This window comes from Tetrao urogallus, assembly GCF_951394365.1.
Source record: "Tetrao urogallus genome assembly, chromosome: 2".
Taxonomy (NCBI): Eukaryota; Metazoa; Chordata; class Aves; order Galliformes; family Phasianidae; genus Tetrao; species Tetrao urogallus.
Window position 1 is genome coordinate 61,765,240 of NC_136814.1, and position 22,001 is coordinate 61,787,240.

The 22,001-nt window shown below is 35.0% G+C and overlaps 1 protein-coding gene across 3 annotated transcripts in view; it reads left to right on the plus strand.

Moving 5' to 3' along the window:
• Positions 1-22,001, plus strand: part of FAM184A (family with sequence similarity 184 member A) — a gene marked incomplete at both ends in the record, with an annotated part of 56,817 nt that overhangs the window by 9,436 nt on the left and 25,380 nt on the right. For 2 of the 3 annotated variants that reach the window (XM_079550200.1, XM_079550201.1), the window contains 8 exons: positions 2,941-3,594; positions 5,259-5,394; positions 7,231-7,412; positions 8,083-8,280; positions 10,922-11,044; positions 15,214-15,375; positions 17,881-18,006; positions 18,191-18,337. In XM_079550200.1, the coding sequence (XP_079406326.1) occupies positions 2,941-3,594; positions 5,259-5,394; positions 7,231-7,412; positions 8,083-8,280; positions 10,922-11,044; positions 15,214-15,375; positions 17,881-18,006; positions 18,191-18,337 (1,728 nt within the window). Of the gene's footprint in view, positions 1-2,739; positions 3,595-5,258; positions 5,395-7,230; positions 7,413-8,082; positions 8,281-10,921; positions 11,045-15,213; positions 15,376-17,880; positions 18,007-18,190; positions 18,338-22,001 lie in introns of those variants that run through there. The other variant, XM_079550199.1, reaches the window with a different exon arrangement.

Genomic DNA, 22,001 nt, shown 5'->3' on the forward strand with positions numbered 1-22,001 from the left:
GCTATCAGCTGTCTACTTCATATATCTGTTAGTAGTGCATTTATTAGAATGTACTTGCAATTGTGGAGAACTTTTCTGAACAATTATTTTTTTAAAATCCTTCAGGAAAATACTTCAAAGCTACCATATTTCTAATGCATTAAGGAGCAGATATTTATCTGGTAAAGCCAAACTTAAATACTTACTTATTTACTTACCATTCAACCATTCATACCAGTCAACAGAGAGGAAGAAAAGGAGGAAAATGAATGCTTTGCTTATTGTTATGGAGAAAGTGTTCATTCTGGACTGCAGGAGATCATATGAATTAATTTTTTGTAGCAGTACGGTAATTCCTGGAAGGTGTTATTTTAATGCTACTATTTTGTTGTCACGGAGTTGACCAGATCAATCTATGTCCGTGACAGGGGCGACAGGCCTCTGCCCTCCCCCCCCACCCCAGTCCCACAAAAAAATGGGAAGGAAGGAAGGGAGGAAAAGAGCAGCGGCAACAATCTATGGAGGAAAACTTATTTTACTATAATATCAGAATACAAAATAACACAATATATACAATTTAATTGAAATTGAGATTAATAAATCAGACAAGATGAGAGAGAGAGAGTTCCCGGGACCGATTCAAACCTGAAAAGCTTGGAACGGCCAGGAAAGCACCTCCAGCACCCACTGCAAGGCAGCAAGAGAGCGCCCCCCCCACCCGGAAGGGCCAGATCCCGTGACTTCTGTAATGTACAGGGATAGGTACTTGGAATTGGGGCAGTGACACTTTAATGCCCTGTACACTACATGATGTTTTGATGTGGAATACTGAAATCCAAAAATGAAAAAAAACAAAAACAAAATCATAGAACCATGACATTTGTAAACTTCAACTTTTCTATTTGTATCCCCCTTTTATCTGTAGGTAATGACTTGTCCTTAGAAAAGTCTTGTTATTGTTTCGTAGTATTTTCTGTGTTGAACAGCTCAATTCTCATTTACCTACTGATAGAGTAGGTCAGGCTTGTTGGTTTGTGTGTTCCAAATCATTAATAACAACGTTCATGAACAATTTATTGTTGTCATTGTAGTTTTGTTGCAGCTTATTAAAGAGAGGTGCAGTCTTGGGGTGTTTCAAACTGGTGGCTGAAGCATCAACATGCACTGGCAGCTGCGCCAAAGTGTATACTGAGAATAAGGCATGTCAGCTGGATGAGGCTAAATGAAGTGCTCTCTCAGGAGTCCATTTGTTGAGTCTGAAATGAAGGTTTACCAGAGATATAAAATTTGTTTGTGCAAGACATGTTAGTTTGTTGTTTTTCTAAAAGGTATCAGTTCCTATTTTCATGTTAACTTCAAAAGAATAAATTACTCATTTGTTTTGATATTCTCTGTGCTGCATAATTTATTTGGCACCTCATACTAGTATTAAGGTGAAGTATTTTTAATTGGGAAAAATATTCATTCTATCATGACTAAGTTGCTGGCTGGAGCAAATGACCCAAGTGAAGCTGGCCATGTAAGAATATAATATCTGGTTTGAAGCTGAAAATATTTCTTAGCCAAATAATCAAATGTCTTTCAGCCACAGTTTCAAATAGTGTTGTTTGTATTCCATGTTGGTGCAAGACTTTTTCTGCTTTTCTTTTTTTCTGCTAATGCAGAAAAAGATTTCCTCAGTTGTACTCCACGTGGTAGAGCTAAATAGTTCAGTGCTTGATTCTTGGCGTAAAAAGGTCATTGCTGGTTTTGTTACTAATGCTACTGTAGTTCTGTGGACTGAATCACATAGCATTTCGTTAGACTCTTATTAGTTATGCTACTGTTTTGTATAAAAGGTATTAAGATCTTTAGCTGACAATCTCATAGTATTTTTTACAGTATGAATAATTTCTTCGCTGAGGTATTTGTAAACATGCACACACTTCTGTATGTTTGTGAGAGTTAGGTTGACTTTTTTATTTTAAATTACAGTGTTGTGCAATTGATACATCCCATGAGATATATCTAGTTACTCTAGAACTTTCACCCAATGTTGAATAGTTTTGCTGGCTTCTCAACCAACTTCAGCTACTTAGCTCCCTTGACTCCCCAAGCTGCTGTCTCCCTCTTCAACTAACTGACTAGCTGGAAGGCTATCAAGCTTATGTAGTTAGAAACCTCAGATCTTAGGAGATTTGGATACACAGGTTGTATAATAGATGAACTGTCTAAAAGCAACTTGTATCTGGGCAACTTACAGGTCTGTAAAGCAGAGCAATCAGTGTTGGCATTTTAGATGTGTCTAAAACAGAATAGTTAAGAATAGTTAGCAGTTGAAGAGCAGGAATTCAAGATTCGGACTTTAGTGCTGCAGGAAAAGAAATTGGAGCATATATTGTTGTCTTGTATTGTTGTGTGTGTATTTTCTGGCAGAAAACTTCTGTTCAAATATTATGTCTTGTTTTTCATATGTACAATGTGCTTTTTTCACCGCTGGAATTTACAGCAACAACATGGATATAAAGGCAAACTTTTAATCAGCAAAATTATAGGTTGCAAACTGTAGAAAGCCTGTTCCATAAAATGTGTAAGATTGTAATGACTAAAACAGAATTTATGCAGTCAAATTCATAAGAACATTTGGTGTCTCTCTTGTATCAGGAAAACATGCCAGGTTGTCAAAGTAGCAGAATGCCTAGGGTGCTTTTAATTTTTATTTTTTGTTTAGCAGTTAGCCAGAATGTCTTTTCTGAGTATATTATTGTTTCATGTTTGTAGGTAATATATGCTTTGAACACTAAAAATGATGAACATGAAGCTGCTATCCAAGCCCTTAAGGATGCCCATGAAGAAGAAATTCAACAAATTCTTGCAGAGACAAGGGAGAAGATCTTGCAGTATAAAAGTAAAGTTGCAGAAGAAATGGATCTTAAGAGAAAGATCCAGGTTTTGGAGGAGTCACTAGAGGATCATAAAAAAATGAAACATCAGGCCTTGACTGAATTTGAAGCGTATAAGGATAGAGTTGAAGACATGCAGCTCTGTGCAGAAGCCCAGCATGTCCAACGTGTAGTGACCATGTCAAGAGAAGTAGAAGAGATCAGGAAGAAGTTTGAGGAAAGGCTACGAAGTTTCATACAGTTGCAAGTGCAATATGAAAAGGACAAGCGTTCAGCTCTGGAAGACTTGAGAGCTGCACATAGGCTTGAGATTCAAGAACTTCTGAAGACTCAACAGAATCAGAATGCAACCTTGAGTAAAGGGCAAGAAAAGCTAGAGGAACTGCACAGACTGGAACTTGAAGACTTGAATAATAAAGTTGAGGAATTGAGACTGGAAAGAAAAAAACTCATTGAGGACTATGAAGGTAAACTCAGCAAAGCACAGTCTTTCTATGAACACGAACTTGATTCATTGAAAAGATCCCAGCTTTTTACAGCTGAAAGTCTGCATGCTTGCAAAGAAAAAGAGGTGGAGCTAAGGAAAGAGTTTCAAAATCAAGAAAGTATTTTACGGAAGAATCTGGGAAAACTTAAAACTGAATTGCAAATGGTCCAGGATGAAGCTGCCAGTCTTCGGGAAAAATGCCAAAAACTTCAGGTGGCTCTTAGTACAGCAGAAAACAATGTTCAGGTGAGGTCAATCATATGTTGTTCCAAAAATGAGTTTATTTCTTTCTTTCGTTTTCCAGTTTAGGCTGCCAGACTGTTACACCGAGATGATTGAAACATGTAAACTGAATTTTCTGCTATTCATAATTGTTTTTCATCCACTCTAGATATTTTATTTATATTATTTAGTTTTCCCAGTCTGAATTAATATATATTTGTTTATATTCCAGAAGATTCTAGAAATCCCAATCATGGGAAAGTTTTGTTCTCCTTGTACAAGCAAAGTGACTTGCTTTCCACTATGCATGAACAGAAGTTGGTTTTTCCAGTCATATTTACCCGAAGTACAGTGTACTGAACAAAGTATTCAAAACCATTGCTACTTTGGGAACAGGAAAAAAAAAGTCTTGCACAAGTATGTTTTCCTTAGTTCTCCATGTAAATTCATCTATACCTCCCAAAACAAAAGGTTCAGAGTGGGAAGGAAGATGCTGATGACTGATAATGTCTAAGTTGTTATGCTGATAAATGGAAACTCTTGCTAGAAAAGATGAGAAAAAGTTAAGAGGCAGCCTAATATATTTTACAGAAATTTAATAGCACAGACTATAAATAGGATGAATATTCTGTATTCAGTGCAGTTGTGGTTATAAAGATCTTTGGTGACTATCTGGCCTAAGCATCCAGAGTGTTAAGAAAAGTGGCTTTTTGAGAAGAAAAAAAACCAAAAACTTTCTGGATGTTAGCTTTGCTGGCTTTATAACAAAAAGAGCCTTCTGCGATGTTTTTACAGACAGTAACTGAAATGTTGAATATGTGTTCAGAGTTATTTTGATTCTGAAGTTGCTGTTCAGTACTAATGTTTCTTGTCCATAAAGAAGGACAAGACATCCCAGACAAGACATCCCTGACATACAAAGACAGGCCTTTTGGTCAGCAGAGAGATAGGACAATGTATGTTGTCCTTAAAGGAAAAGTATCTGTGAAATACCACTCGCTTTTTGTAACTGTGCCTAGTTATAAAAATCTCTGTGGAAGAGCTTAAATATCTCACTTTGAGCAGTTTTAGTAACGTTTGCAAGTATCTTAAATATGATAATTATAGCAATTCTGAAAGAATCCAGGACCTCATTGGTTTGAGCTGAGATATACCATCAACTTTTCCCATTTATAATCTAATTCCAGCCAATCCTTTGAACTATTTTGCTGTTATCTTGTGTAATGGCTACAGATAAAAGAAGACTCCCTTATTCCTGTATCAGAAGATGAATACAGAATAGTCTTTTTTTCCAGTCTCCCAAGGGTCTTCCAAAAGTCCATTTCCAGTCTGTTTAATTAAGGAGATTGAAAACTGCTGTAAGCATCTAATGTATTCTTCAGTTTGAAGAACTCTGAGATATGAGAAACCAGGTTTCTCAAATAGATCCTGAAAATTTGTGCACTGTGTTTATTTTTCATATACATTTCTGAATATTATTGCACTTTGCTTTATACTTCCTTGTCATGCCATATATCTTCTATGGTATTTTTGGAAACTCACATCATGGATATGATGTTAATTTTACTAGATTTCAGTTTGTGTTGAAATAAAATTTGTTTGCGGACAGTTCTTTTCTGTACATTTTCACCTAATGCTCATTTCAATGTTATTCTATATAGTTAGACGTTATACCATGTTTCCTATAGGTTCTTCAAAAGCAGCTGGATGACGTGAAGGAGGAAGAGATGTCATTGCTAAGCAAACATAAAGAAGTGGAAAGTGAGCTAGCAGCTGCCAGAGAGCGCTTACAACAGCAGGCCACTGATCTTGTTCTCAAAGCCAGTATGTATGTTAGTAATGTGATCTAAAAAATTATCTTCATCTATGGATTCTAGCATTTCTTTTTTTCTTTGGAGCTTGTGGAGGTTTAGTGTGCCTAAGGACTGTTTAATGCTCTTCGTAGAATCATAGAACTGCTCAGGTTGGAAAAGACCTTAAAGATCATTAAGTCCAACTGCAGCCTGACCATACTATCCTAACAACCCTCCACTAAATCATGTTTCTGACAAGTGTTCTTTTGTTAACTGTTTTGATATTGCATAGTTTGCACTTAGGATTTTTTTTCTGTGTGTGTAATTAATTGTATACAAGTACAATGTTTTACTTTGTGTTCTCTGTATATATCTTATAGGCCTTGAATCATCTTGCATTAACTATATGTCATGATTTCATCACACTATACTTGTATAATATGCTTCTATACTGCATTTGTGTGTTCTCCATGTAATCACCAAAAAACATTATTCCTGTTTCTCCATCCTTTTCATTTGCTTTCTGCTTTCGCTGAGGCAGTGGTACTTTGCTCTTTACCTCTGCTTTCAGAAGATATGTAGTTTATTGGTTAATAAATTTGTTAGGATTTTCTTTATAGCTGTTTTCTTGACTTCTCTGTGTTTAATAACATATGAAATGACATATAAATTGTTTTTAACACTTGATTGTACGTGTGTGGATTTTACCTCATTAGTATTGTATCTGTAGCAAACTGTTTGGTTTGGGCATGTGATTGGGCATGGACTTGAACTTCATTAACTGTGCTGTAGGTAGACTAAAAATAAGCTCCTGGCTTATCTTTGGCCTTATTTGACTAGAGCAATCTTAGAAACATCTGATTATTTTCCAGAAGTTAGCAAAAATGGGGGGGGGGGGAGGTCCTTCCCAAGTGTCGGTTGGGATAAGATCACCTTCTTTTGAGGGCTGGGATGTTGCCAGACTGGATCAATTGGTCTTGGAGACAGAAAATAATTCACAGCATTAATTTGCAAATACTCTGAAGTTACTATTACAGATGGCTACATATGGCCTAGCCCTTGAATGGTACGTGTAAATGTGGCCTGTATCAAGGCTTTATTTTTTTTTCCTTCAAATAATGAGGCAGTTCTATAGATTGGACTAATTGTATTTGCCATCTGGAGAGCTTTATGCTTAGGACATACATACTATGCATGTAAGGGCTTGGAAAAGGATAGGTTTTATATTTTGACAATATAGAGGCCATATGGGAGCCAAAAAACTATGAGGTCCTTCTGGATGTAAATAGCTAAAAGGAATATGTTTCGTGTTAAGATAATCTTAGTCATAGCTTTCAAATGGTATGCTGATCCTCCAAAAAACAAAAAGGCATCAAAAGCAAGCCTCTGACCTGCAAAGATTTAGTTGCTTTTTAGTTGCTTAGGTTTTAGTTTTAGTTGCTATTCCTTGCATACTGATTAAAATTAAGAGTTTGATAACACGTGTTTGCCACTGGACTTCAGTGTTTTGTTTTCTTTTATGTAGCTTGTGGGGTAAAAATGCGTTGTTTTAGGTGAGGTTAGTTCTTTGGGATTGATTGTGCATCTTCTTAGTCCTGCCTACTTCTGTGTTCTTGGAATCAATGTGCAACTTTGAAGCAGTGAAATTGAAACTAAAGGAGCCCCAACACCAAAGACTCTGGAATTGTTGGATGTTTTAACAATAAAAATAAAAAAGAGTAAAATGGAGGGGAAGTAAGCATTGCAGTGAGTGTGGAGATCCACATGAAAATTTCCACTAAAGTTTTTTCTAGAAGTCATTAGGGTATGAAGGTGTACTTCATTTACAAGACAAATGACATGAGGTTTTAAAGAGTTTTGTTTTTAGGTCACATTGGAACGCTTCAAGCTACCCAGATGACACAAGAAGTTACAATCAGAGATTTGGAATCAGAAAAGTCTAGATTAAAAGAAAAGCTATCCCAACTGGAAGAAGAAAGAAACTTACTACAAAGCAAAACGCAGAGTCTGGATGAGCGACAAAGGCAGCAGATTCTGGCCTTGGAGAAGGTTAGACAACTTATTTGCTTCAGCTGTATAAGAGCAGAAGACTTACATTTATAAGGAAAAAATGAATAAATGTTTTAATTTTTAAGTTTGACCTGGTTTGGACCGGTATTAGTTTGTTTCAAGTGTACCTTACATTGCAATAGAATAACTAATGTAGACTGTAAAGTGAGAACAGAGGAAAGTTAGGTTAGATACTGTTCATGTTCTTTCAGATATCTTAAAAACGACATCATTTTACATATTATGATAAGCACAGATACCTAATATCAAAAGTGTCTTTTTAGAGAGAAAGGTGAAGTGGTTAAATAACTTAAAAAAAGATTCTCTAAAGATCTTTGGTGTATGTTTGAAAACAATGAACTGAAATTTTCTGCAGACTTGATACCTGATTGCTCTTTCTTCAGATTAAATAGTACAAAACCCAAATTTTAATACAGACATATTGTTTGCCTGGATATACTTAAACTGCTTCTTTGCTTGCTTACTGAATTAATAAGTGTTTAGTGTCTGCTCAATTTTCTGAATGTGAAAGTTAATTTTTGTAGATTTATGTTATCAGTAAAGTTTTATGTATTTCCTCTTAGTTTCCTTCTACATTCCTATTTGAATTGTGGTAGGATTTTGTTATCCTTGAATACAAATGATTTTTTTTTTTCTCCATCTTTTATAGAAAGTAAATGAAGCAAGGGAGACGCAGCGTGAATATTATGAGAAGGAGTTGGTAAAACTGCAAGCAAGGTTAGAAGGAGAGGCTGCACAGTTGAAAGAGGCTCATTCAAAAACTTTAGAAGAATTGGCGTGGAAACACCATACTGCAATCGAGGCTGCACACAGCAACGCTAATAAGGATAAGAAAAAACTGCAGATGGTAGGTTTGTTTTCTTTAAATAATCAAACAAATTCAAAAAATGCAGATGGTATAATTTGAACCCCATAGTGCATCATTTTGTTGAAAGGCAAATTTTATCTGCAGATTTGTTGAACCACTCTGAAGAAATTGCTCAGTCTTTTTTAAAGTAACATATATCTAAGAGAACAACAACAGAAAACTCATGCTCTTCTCTTTATAGAGAAGAATTCTCAACTCAAAACAATTAGCATTGTAATGAAGACTACTGCTTTTTAATTTAACAGGCATCTTTTTCCAGTTCTTGTGGCCCATGAATGGTCGATATTTCACTCAAGATCAGTTTTTCAGCATCTTGAAACTGAAAGGCTTGCTGCTGTTATAGAATTGGCCTTTTGGGATAAGAGAAAAATGTTTTTGCTGTAGTCACTGATGCTTAGGGAAGGTAACTTACTGAGGGACACTGTGACACTTTTGTAAGTAATTAAATTAGCTTTCAGTATGTAATGGTCTTTCCATATGACTGATGAAAATATTTGCATCCTTTATGTTATTGTAAAACACATTTGCATCAATGATGTTTTTATTAGTTTACTTCATTATGTCTTGGCTACCTTCCAAAACATTTTTTGGAAGAATTAGTTACTAAAACTAATGTAGAGAGTAAAACAGAAGGCATCGTAAAATAGTTGTTCTTAAAAGTCGTGAAATTAGAGATGTTACCTATTTTAACTATAAATGTGAGAATTGTGAAACTTGACTCTAGTCAGGGGAAGTTAACTTATATAGGGATGTCAGGATCTAGATTTCAATAATCTTAATCACTGTACTGTCTCCTCTGTGGAATGTATGACCTGAATCACAATCTGGGGTTTTGAGTAATTCAATAGAGAAAAAAATGGTATCAGATGGTGAGAAGTGTTGAGTTTAATCTGTGGAAGAAGCATGATCAAGAAACCTTTGGATAGTGGACGTGGAGATTTCTTTGGTACTGAAAGACTAGGAAAGTCATCTGGTAGTCTTTGGAAAGAATGGGGCATGAAGAGACTTCTAAAGAATGAGAATAGAACCCTGAAGAAATAAATTTCTTTGCATCATTTTTTTCCATTTATAGAATGGACTGCTGCCATTTCTGTAGCTTATCAGCAGATAAAAAGATGAAAATAGAAATGCTAATAATTTTTCAGTACTGCACAGCTAAACTGAGAGGTGTCATAAAGAATCTAATTAGTCAGTTATCAGAATAGAGTCTGAATGGCACCAGTGAAATTTTGCAAACAGCAGATCATGATATGAACAGAACAAGTCTAACTTAACAAGCATTATTTGTCATGTGATGAGTTATCTGGGCCTGGTAAAGAAAGCAGATGTTTGTTATGTTGTATAGCAGTGTATTATACAAAATACAGCCCTCTATTTTGTCACTTTGTCCAGCTTTTACCACAATCAAACAGAATTATTTCAAGCTGTGTGCAAACAGCTTGAAATAAATTATTATAGTATATTGTAATAAATAGAGTGCTTGAGTTAATAAACTACTAGGCTTAATATGCTCACCACCAGCTCGAATAATCAGATAAAGAAGGGTTGGCCTCAATTTCTTCTTGGAATGAGCCAGACGACAATATGTTGCCGTTCCTTAGAGTTTTATACCTTTTTATGACAATCTTTTTCCTCTTGAATTTTTGAGCTATGAATCTTCCTTTCTCCAGAATCTTACTGATGCTTCAGTTGTGCTTTTTGTGTCATGCAAGACTCTGGTCTATGTATTTTCTCATAACTGCTTCTTAGATATTACTGATTTCTTAGAAGTTTGAGCCAAGGCATTCACAGATGCTGTGAATTGATGCTAAACCTTGCATTATAGCTGAATTCCTAGTAGGCAGTTAATAAGGGAGCCAGTAGTGGCATAGATTGTTACACTAGAGTCCTGTATTACCTGGCTCTGGAGCACCTTACTTGGCAACTTTAATTGTCTACAAGGTGGCTTGGTAGTGTAATGAGTTATGTATTATTCAATTGAAATATGTAATAAAACTGTTAGTTTTAACATACTTCAGTCTAAATGTGACTGAAAATTCATTCTGAATATTAATAAAGTAAATCTGAAAAATAAAATTACATTTTTCTTCAGCAAAAAAACTTCCAACAACGACACAAACAATGTAAACTCACGTAAGAGAAAAATAGCTCATCCAACAGAGCTGTTTTCAGAACTCTGTTGTTAACACTTTTCATTCAATTTTTGTAGAGCTGATTATATGCATGTAGCTGAAATTGAAAGCAAGATTTCTTTCAATTCTATATAGAATTTATTTTAATTGCAGAACTAACAGAAGGCTGAACTGTGAAAGTAAGTAGCTGTGGTTCTAATGATTTTTCTAATTAAATGCAAAGCGAAACTAGTAATTGAGAAGGAAGTCCTGCATAACTTTATTTTGTGGTTAATCAAGGATGTTAGATGACAAATTGAAAAATTAATACCTCCATCTTAATTGGACATAAATGTTCATGTTTTAACACTTGGAGGAAATGACAGTTCCTGCTTGAGATAAGGAGTATTGTTTTTGCCAGGATGAAGAGTTGTCATGTGGTATACTTGTACTTTTTTGTAATCTTACTGCAGGTGTGCTTGATATTTCTTTCACTCTTATTTCTGAAGGAGTTAGAGCAGCAGTTTGAGAAGGAGAAACTGCATTTGGAGGATGACAAGAATCAGCTTCGACAGCAGCTGGAAAACCTGAGGGAAGAACTGACAACGAAACTGACTTCTGCCAATCAGGAGGCAAGAGTCAACTTAATTGTATCAGCTAACATTTCTGTGTTTGATCATCTGTGCATTTAATCAGTAATGATCTTGTACTTAATTTGTGCTTAGAGTCCAGTACTACAGGACTACAGCGTTCAGTCAGTGTAGTGTATTAGTTCTATCAAAAGTAGAATATTTGCCAAGCACAGTAAGTTACTTGAGTGCTTCTGAGCAATGGATTAAATGTTTTCTCCAAAAACATCAAAACAAAAAAAGTATTAAAAAAAAAAAAAAAGATGAGAACAAACCTGCTTGTGTTAACTCTGCTTATCTTCTCATTAGATATTTAGATCTCTACACAAAGTATGTCAAGAAAAAGGGGGGGAGGAGGGAGAATTATATTTAAGCCATATTGGTTCAGGATTAGCATGCAGTAAAGAGCACATTCTTAACTACAAAATGTTATTTTTCAGCATAGTCACCACCACTAGCTATGCAAGTTACTTTTGGAGCAGTACCTCCTATATTTCCAGCAAAAGATTGTATGCCATTCTTGCTTATAAGGAGACAAATTATTTACAGTGTACTAATATATTGATATATGCAGTCTAGGTCAAACATATTCTCAAAATATTTTTACTCTGAGTTTAAAATACATTAAAACCTGCTAGTTTAAATCTTTCTTTTTGCTCTTATGTAATCGGTTGTTTGTTAGTTTTTTTTTTTAATTGTTCAAGAGACCATACATGGTTTTCATGTATTCTTTAAAACAGACTTTGAATTTAAGCATAAATTCAAGTACTTTTTTGCAGTAGTACATATTCTAGTACCATACTAGATCTGGATGCAGCAGGTGGTTTTCTAATTCTTCTGGCTTGCAACCTGTACAAACGTTACACGTTCTTTAGAAGAAAACTTCTGAAAGTGTACATGCACTATATTTTGGAAGTCATTATCTTTAGAGTTCAGCAATAGTGATGCTAAGTCAGTTGTGAGACCTCGTTAAACAGTGGCTCCTTTGTAGCTCTGATTCCCTTTACCAATAATTCAGATGTTGGAAAATGTACTAATTGAAGCTGAAAGTGAACTGGCTGTCTTTGACAGTATGCTTGCCAACATTTAAATTGATGAAAATACAGTGCTTTTGTTATGTGATCTAAACAGTCATACATTCATTTCAAAAGTTTTATCTTGGAAAATCAGTCAGTACACTGAGTTAAAAAAAAAAAAGCAAAACAAAACAAATACATAAGCATGGCTGAGGAATAGGCAACTATAACATACACCAAAATAGGAAATTAGTGCCATCTGCTATTTAATAGTTGAGCATATACATTCTTATGCCAGCATAAATATAATATAGTATATTTTGAATATTAGGAGAATGAGAGAAAGTGCAGAAATTAATTTTGGGGTGGTCTATAACTCTGCAGTACAGAGGCAATCTGTTTTGTTTTCTTACTATATTTATCTGAAGTACGTGAGCTTCACAGTTGGCAAGTACTTCACAGTTTTAGTTCTCTGCTGACAATTGAAAGTGGCTTCACAGACCTCAGACAAACTTCTCTGTGAAATGTCTAGCATGCCTTTAGCTCTTCTCTTATGTTTCAGCTGCTTCTTCCACTTTTGTTGTTGTTTCCTTTTTTTTTTAAAGTTTTTTTAAGAATAAGCATATGTAAGAGTAGGCATATATTTATCACTTTCTGTGGATGTTAACTTGGTTCTGGCATCTCCACTGAAAAGGTTGTTTTTGAACCTTTCCCATCATTAGAAATGGGGTGTTTTTAGCAGCACCTTTCTGAGCCAAAGTATGGGGAAAGCCTCATTAGGACAATTCCTAAAAAAAAAAGCTACTTACTGTCTTAAATGCTTGCCTGAGATTTCTTTGAGAGTTCTGATAAGTCAAGATACCAACTTCTTCATGTCTTAGGATGACTTTCCCTTTTTATTTTTTTTTTATCTTTTTAGTTGTTATTTATTTATTTATTTATTTATTTATTTATTTTTTCTCTTCCTTTCACCTTTGACCAGTCAAGACCTTTTGGCAAGTCTGGTTCTTTTTAAGTACTGGCCATCTTTTGCAAAGGATTTCTGGTAACGTGACTATGGGTCATTTTAAACAGTCATCAGCAATGCATTGTCATTAATGGACTAGGTCTAAACTTCATGAATGGCACAATTACATAAGATTTCCTTATCATTTTGATCTGTAGGACCGTTGTTAATTTTTACTGCAAGTGATGTGGTACTGCCAGGTACGTAATGATGTATCTGTTGATGTTATACAATTTTAGGAGCAGTTTTCCATGTAGGGATTCTCCTCTAACTAGAAGTGCTTTGTAGGGAATTACTAGTTTGCATATATTGAGAAGGATCCTAGAGGTAAGTGCTTAAAATGATATTAGTTTTTCCTCTAACACCTGTCATGCCAAAGCAATTTGGGATTCCTTGCTGACGAGAAAGGTGTAGTCCCTCTTCAACATTTCTTGGGATTGCCTAAAGTGGGAGAGAGTTCTAGGGGTGTGTGTGTGTGTGAGTGGATGGGTGGATGGATGGATGGATGGATGGATGGATGAGTGTTTGTGTGCATTTAGAGTAGCTAGTAGTACTTGCATGTAATTTTGCTGACATACAAAAACAGCAGTTATTATTGCCTGTTCATACTCAGAAACCAAAAATTTGTCTTTTAAGACAGTTGTGCCTTGATATTTATATCAACAGAAAGAGACTATGATAGGCTATTGCTTCTCTAAAATCTTAAATTCCTTTTAGCTGTTGTTCTTTGGTCTTGCAGGCCTGCCATTATTCTGTTTTTCCAGTCTGCACATTTAAAAACTTTTTCCCTTTTTTATAGCTAGTTCACACTCTTAAAGCAAAGGAAGTGTAGTATTGTTTTACAGATGGAGAGCTGAGGAACAGTCAGCCAAACATGAAAGTATTGCTATGAGTAGTTAGGAATATGGGTACCTTAATTACATACTTTGAGAAACACAGGAGATATGATATGTCTACAGGCTCTTCTGTGCAGGATGACAGGTTATCTCTATTGTGTGGTGACTCCACATGCCTCAGTATCATCTCTTGGTTACTCTTCGGTGGACTTTGCACAGAGCCTGTGGTTTCTCACCAGCACTCTGTGCAAGAATTTGTAACATCAAACTTTGGAAGACTAGAGTAATCACTATCAGCATAACTACTACTACCATTGCAGATGCTGTGTGTAGATCACTAGCAGTAAAAGTTAATAACAAATGAAAATGCCGTGGAAAACGATACCACAGATTAAGCCAAAATCTTGGCTGCAGTGTAAGAATGATAAAATTATTAGAGAACATCCAAAGGAGATCTACAAAGTTGGTGAACACTTTAGAGGGCAAGATGTATGAGATGCTGCTGAGGTCTCTTGGTTTGCTCAACCCCAAGAAGAGGAGGCTGAGGGGAGGCCTCATGGCAGCATGCAGTTCCTCAGGAGGGGAGAAGAGGGGCAGTGCTGAGCTCTGCTCTCTCGTGACATGGAATGGTGTTGAGCTGCATCAGATTGAGGACTGGGGAATGGCTCTTCCCCAGAATTTGTTTGGGCATGAGCACAGGCTTCCCATGGTGATTGTCAGCCTTAAACCTGGTGGTGTTCATGAAGATTTGAACAATGCTCTCAAAGAGTTTGAATTTGGGGTGGTCCTCTGTGGAGTCAGGAGTTGCATTCCATGATCCTTGTGGATCCCTTTCAACTTGATTCTATGTCTCTGTGATATGGTTACATAATAGATATTAGGTTGAGCTTTATATGGCTAACTTATGGATAATCTGAAGACAGGGGAACATAAATCTTGGCACAAGTTAATTTTAATTTTATCTGTTTATGTATTTCAAAATAGTTTCTTGTGATTTTAATGTGCATCAAATGTGCTTTCTCACAGTAAAAATAGTGCTAATTTCAGAACTTTTGTGTAACCTCATTCCTTGTTTAATGTTTGAAATCCTTTTATCCTTGTTTAATTTGTTTAACTTGCAGTATATTATAATTTAGCTCTAATACACAAAGATTAAGTGATATTAAAAGAGAATAGAACAGGCTGTGCAAAGAAAAAGATAATTTGAATTAGAAATTGATAGAAGGAAATGAAACCAAGTTGACTTGGCTGTTATTAATAATAATTATGTAATTAGTTGTTTTTTGTTTTTTTTTTTTTAATTATATATTGAAGGTGTGTCGTCTGCAAGATCTTGTACGAAAAAGTGAACAAGGCCTTGGTACTGCAGAAGGACATATCTCCAGTCTTCAAGAAGCTCAGGAAATACTCCAGAAAGAACTAGAGTTAACTAGGGCAAGACTGCGAGAGACCACAGATTCACTGTATAATGTTGAGGTAAACATAATGTTGGAGAATAAACTGTGCAAAATACCACTGCAGTGATTTCAGTCTTTTATTAAAATGGCAAGGCATATTATAGTTTATACATTATTGAAAGAGGTTTATATAGTTCCGTTAAAAAACCGTTTTCACTTCTTATTCTAAGCTAAAATGAAAAATCTGAAAATCTTTTTTTTTCTAAAGAAAATTTCTAATGTTTGATGCATGTTGCTGCAAATACATTTTTGATAGTTAATATAACTGTAGTGCTTTTTTTGTAGTTAATATAAACTCTAGCTGCCAAAGTATGCCTGTGCAAAATATATCCAGAGTTGAATTTTTCAGGGATTTGAGTGAATGTAAGAAATTCATGAGAATGTAAAAAGGATTGTGTTAAGCCACTCCTAATCCAGACAATAGATGCTAAACAATACACAGAACAAGACTCTAGTTATAAAGTTCTTTGAAAAATTTGTTATTGTTTTTTGGTTGATTGGTTTGTTGGTTTTGTCTTTCCCTAGAGGTCTTGCATCATACCATGTTTACCCCAAATAACGGTCAGTCTTTATTTTGGGCTCAGATTTCAGAAGGTCCTTAAGAATAGTTTAGAGATATATGCAATGATACTTCAGAAGATGACAGGCTTATATCCAGAAAATGTAACCTCTTTACACAAAACAACCCATTCGTCGGCTCATAATATTTTGTCAACTTAGTATCTTTGTCAACTTAGTAGCTTGTCTGGCCTCTGACCTTTGCTCCAGAGATGAAAAGGTCTTATTAGTCCCACAGTTTGTCAGCTCACTTCTTACACACCTGAGACATTAAAATCTTTATTAATATTTCTTCTGCTGTGTAATAATAAGAAATTAATTCCCATTTTATTTCCAGTGAGAAAATGGGGAAGGAGGAGAATGTATTGGTTTTTTGTTTTTTGTTTTTTTTTAGCAGAATTTAAATCATAGGTATTTTCTATGCCTAGGCACTGTTTAAATAAGATATAGAGCTTCTACAGATATAAGACAGTCTCAGAAAATAGTAAAACAAACATGAGTTAGCATGCTTGAACAAATCTTTTAAAATGCACAAGACTCTAAAGAACTGAACTCCAAGTGGTTTGGCTACCTTCACCTACACTATCCCTCATTAAAATCACAATAAAATGAGATGTAAGATTACACTGTAAGGATTATTACTATTATCTTCTAAGAAGAGAATATCAGATATGAATGTAAAGTTCTGAAACAATGCTAATCTGTTAGTGTCTCATCAACTTTAATACTAAGTATATATTTTTTTTTCAGTAAGTGAAGAACATTTACAAGATCATAGCAAGCATTTGAAGTATTTGCCCAGAGAGGTTGTGAATGCCCCAAGTGCGGAGGGTCAGGCTGGATGTAACACTGCTGATCTAGTGGCTGGCGACCCTGCCCATGGCAGGGGGGTTGAAAACACATGATCTTTGAGGTCCTTTTCAACCTAGGTTATTCTATGATTCTATAGAGCAGCAAATATTTAAGAAAATGACCCCTGAATCTGATTTCATAACTGGTGTTATTTTCTGCAAAGAAACAGTTTGAAGCAGGATTTTGTTCTGTTGTGGACTTTTTTTTTTTTTTTTTTTTTTTTTTTTTGGTGTGTGTGCATGTTTTGTTTCTCCAGCTGTGGTCATTGGATGTACAACTTCATACAAGTTTATTACTTTCTCAATATTTTTAAAAATTTCTCTAAATGTTTACTGGCACAACATTTTTCTTAAGAGATCTTTATAACTAAATGAAAAAATACTACAAAAAAATTATCTTTTGAAAAAAAATGATTAACATATAGATGGCCATGGTTGCTTCTCGTGAATGAAGAGAGCATTGCCGAGAGATATTCTTCTAAGTATGAATCTTGGTAGTATGTAATACTATTTAAAATGGTAAAATCTGAACAGAAATGGATAAAAATTCTAAATTCCAAAGGTTTTTTTTTGTTTGCCTTTTTCTGTATTCAGACCGTGTTCCTGCTAGTCAAGAAATAAAAAGAGACATGAACTGTGTATCTAATCCAGATTGTTCAAAGTTTGTAATTCAGGTACTAATTCCTGATTTAAAAAAAAAAAAAAAAAAAAAAAACAACCAAAAATTTGACAAGAACCTGATTGACCTGCTTAAATTTTGATGTTGGTCTTGCATTGATTAGAATTGGAAGACCTCTTGAGATTCTTTCTAACAAATTGTTCTGCAATTTATTATGGCTGTTTTGGAAAATATTAGTTCAAAAATTACTTATTAGGAAATTCCTTTTTATTGCATGTTAAAGGAAATATGTTCCAAAAGTATACAATGGAAGTGAGGCATTAATCAGAAGGTACTTAGTGAAAAACTAATAGTCCAAGTTTTGTAAGCCAGTTGTAACTGAAATCTGTGTTAGAAATGTAAATATAGAAATATAAATGTTAGGTTTATAAATGTAAGGTTTGAAATACTTTTTTTTGCTGCTGATCAGTCTCTATTGTGAAGTTTGTGTTTGCAGGGAGAACTAGACCAGGAGAGACAACAGCATGAGATAATGATTGCTGCCATGAGAGAAGAAGAAAAGTTCAAAGTTGACAGAATGGCTCGTGACTTGGAAATTAAATGGACAGAAAATCTTCGGCAAGTATTGATTTTTAGTATTTATTTCTTATTTAAGGAATAAAAGTAGGTATTATGTGCAAATGTAATAGCAAATGAAAAGCAAAACAAAGCTTTTTGTTGTTATCTAAGCATTTCCATTTGTTGCTGAACTCTTAATTCTTTTTCACTGCTCGAATTTTAGTTATTTGACCTTTACTTTTAGACAGGAATGTAATAAGCTTCGTGAAGAGCTGAGACTTCAGCATGAAGAAGATAAGAAGGCAGCTATGACTCAACTATTGCAGCTTAAAGAACGTGAAAAAAATGCAGCCAGGGATGGATGGCAAAAAAAAGTTGAAGATCTTTTAGACCAGGTAATATGGTCTCTCTGAGAATTTGAAGGTCATTGCAATTTAGTCACTTTATTACCAATTAGCTACTTGAAATTAGTTGTGACATCTCTCTTTGAGAAGTATTTTCTTACCATAATGATTTTTTAAGCCTATTAATTATTGAACGCTACGAGAGATCAGTAAAGGTATCTTAAAATGATACTAATGTCCTTCTTCATATTAAAATTGAATAAAACTTTTGAAGATTTTTCCTGAGGTAGTGGGAGTCTCACCTTTTCACTGTAAGATTTTTTTTTTTTTTTTTAATTGTCTCTCTGCTCACCCTTATTTACCAAAGCTAATACTTTAGACTTGATGTTATTCCATATCTTTACAATAAAGGTCACTGGAAACAGGTCACTGGAAAGCCAAAACATCTCTCAGCTACTATGACATGTTTATTACAGTTGTAACAAGAATTTTATTGGAGAGTTTGTGAGTGAAGAAGTGAACTGCATATGTAAAACTTTTTTGTTGTTGTTTTTTAAATTCCTTTCACTGTACCAAGAACTTGCATCATTTATGAATAGCGTGCGTCTTTGGACTAACAAGAAACAAAAGCAAGAGAGACTTCAGTTGTATTTTTAATCCGAGTGTTGCTTTTCCATGTCAGTGTTTGAGTTGGGTAGTTATTTCATAAAGACTGAAAGATTATTGTTGATGGTGGTATGGAATTAAGCTTTACATCTGTAAGCATTTACAGTTAATTAGTTTCTACATTTTATCCATTACCTCTGGAAGGGAGAGAATTTCAGGCTATAGTGTCTATGATGGATAACTTAACTCTTAGAGAAACGGATTTGTAGTAAATTACTCTTCATTGCTATTCACAAAGGACAGTTGTACTCGGTTGAATTATAGAATCATAGACTTGATGAGGTTGGAATAGACCTCAGAAAGTTATGTAGTCCTATCTCTTTTTCAAATCAGAGTCTATGTTGAATTTGGCAAGTTGGTTAGGGCTTTTTCCAGCCAGATCTTGATCACTACCACGCATGAAGACTCTATAGCTCTTCTGAATATTCTGGTCTAGTGCTTAATTATCCTCACAGTAATTTTCTTTTTTTTCCTTAATCAGAACCTCCACTGTTTCAGTTCATGATTGTTGTCTCTCATTTTCCTGTTATACATTGCTGTAAAGAGGTTGGTTCCATCTTCTCGCTAACTTGGTAATGGAAGGCTAAAGCCTTTTCTTCTTTAGACTGAACAAACCTAGTTCCCTTGGTCTGTTCTTGCAGTGTGCATGCTCCAGTACCAGCCATCTTCACAGTGGCTCCTTTCTTAATGTCTTCAAGTTTATCAGCATTATTGTGGGGCAAACAAAGATCACTGAACTGGAGGAAGAGAGACTGTGTTCCTTCCAAGTGAAATGCATCAAATGCCATGTCAAGGGAACTAAGTACTTCCCTGAAACTACTGCTTGTTGCTACAGCCCAGCATGCTGCTGGCATTCGTTGCTGCCAGAGTCTACTGCTGAGTCATGTTTAGCCTACCATTAACTGGATTATGTGCAGCGGAGCTGTAAAACACTATGTACCAGTGTAGAGGCTTAGTCCATCCCAGGGGAAGGACTTTGCATTTGTCCTTGTTGAATTTCATGAGGTTCCTATTCGCTCACAACTTTAACCACTCTGGATAGTACCCTTGCCTTTCAGTGTATTTTGTCCCCTCTTCTAGCACCCCCCAGCTGTCATCCACAGATGCAGTTATAATAATTCCTGTGTCCTCCTTCAGAACACAGGGGCACCTTAAAAAAAAATTAAAAAAAAAAAAAAAATCCTTGCAAACTCTAATTGTAGAAGTGTTTCAAGTAGAGTACCATTGACTATTGCCCTTTGAACTTTGTACACCAGTCGGTTCTTATCTGGCAGTCCATCCATCTGAACTGTGCTACAGCTGGACACAAGAATGTTAAAAATCTTGGTAAGGTCAAGGTTGCAGACATCCTCTGCTTCCTCTTTATCTACGTATGTAATCATTTCATTATGGAAAAAAATCAAAGATGGTGTTTTCAGTGTGGAAAAGAGTGGGGTTTTTTTAGTATGCGTTTCACAACATAGAGTTGACTATAGACTTTGGCTGCATCAGTCAAAGTCATGTTATTGTTCTGCTTGGACTTACTTCAACACTTTAAAAACTTGTGCAATAAGCTTATCTCAGACAGCCCCAGAGAGTTTATAGTTTACTTTAAACAGACTTGTGCAGTACAGAAATGAGATTCTTCTTTTACATGTACATGTGTATGAAGTCAGCGATATTAGGAAGAATCCCAATTTTCAGTTTAATTTTGTCAAAAGAATGTTTTTTTCATTTCAGTTTCCTCTCAAACATGCTAAGTAGAGCACCCTAGGATACTGTAAATTTGTTACACGTGGTCCCACTCTTCATTAGTTGGAAGATGTATTTATAACTCATCTGAAAATCCATATCGTTTCTGGGAATAGAGCAGAGTTCTGACTCATCTTTCTGTAGTTTGGATTTTTACACCTGAAGCATTGCTCTAGTCTAGTCTAGTACAGCAGTACTGTACAATCATTTATCAAAATAATACAAGAGCAAAGGCTCATGCTCTCTACAAAATCATTTGTAAACTCTTAACTTGGCAGAAAATGTGGTCTGTGCTCTTTATGTTGAGAAAGTGACTAGATCCTGACCTTTTGTTGTATAAATGCTATTCAGAAAGGTTTAATTTGTAAATTAATTTCTCTTCAGTATATTGAGGTAGAAGGCATTTCAGAAGAATCTAATAAAACACAAATTATTTGGGGGAAGGAGGGAACTGTTACAAATTACTTCTAGACAAAAATGAATAATGTGTATTTGACAGATATAACCCAAGTTTAAAGGACCTAAGTATTATTTTTCACAGATTGTTTCACACTGAACATTATATTTTATCATTGATAATAATGTGGTTTTTACTCTAGAAAATACTGTGTTGCTTCCTAAGTTTATTATAAATTTTCATTCCTGTGGGTACATTGTGAAACACAGAATAGAATATGCCTTCTTTAGGATACTCTTGATTTGCACCAGAATAGTAATTGAAAAGACACAATTATCAATGGCAACAGTATCTACATAAATAAATAAATAAACTACAACAATTTATGACCAAAGAATATGCTAGGTTTTCTTTTATTATGTTATACTATTTGCCAAATTTCTACCTTCTACTAGTTGTTGCCAATTTGGTATATGAAATCTAGCTTTTACATCAAGTAAGATAATGTTTTTGCCTTTATGCCATTACTGTCTAAGTAGTCTTTCCTAGAATGCTTGTAGGTTTATTGGTTTTATAACAGAGTTTTGTTACAAGTAAAATAATTCCCTTGAGAGCAAATGCTTTTCAGTTGATCAAATGCTTAAGTGCATTTTTGCCAGCTGTATAACCTCACTTACCATCTAGTGTTAGATTTGTGGTTGATAGGTTAACTCGATCAGTGTCTATCTTGTGCGTAGCTCTCATCTCCAATACGAGAAATGGTGATAAAAAGCATAAAAAGAAAGTGCTTTTTATTTTTTCCCCTGTAAATTTTACTAAGTACATCTATATCAATCCACATAGGAGTTCCTTCATGAAATATGTAAGAAATTCAGATGTAGTGGTTCTTTTCCATTTTTCTTAGCTATGGAATGCATTTTT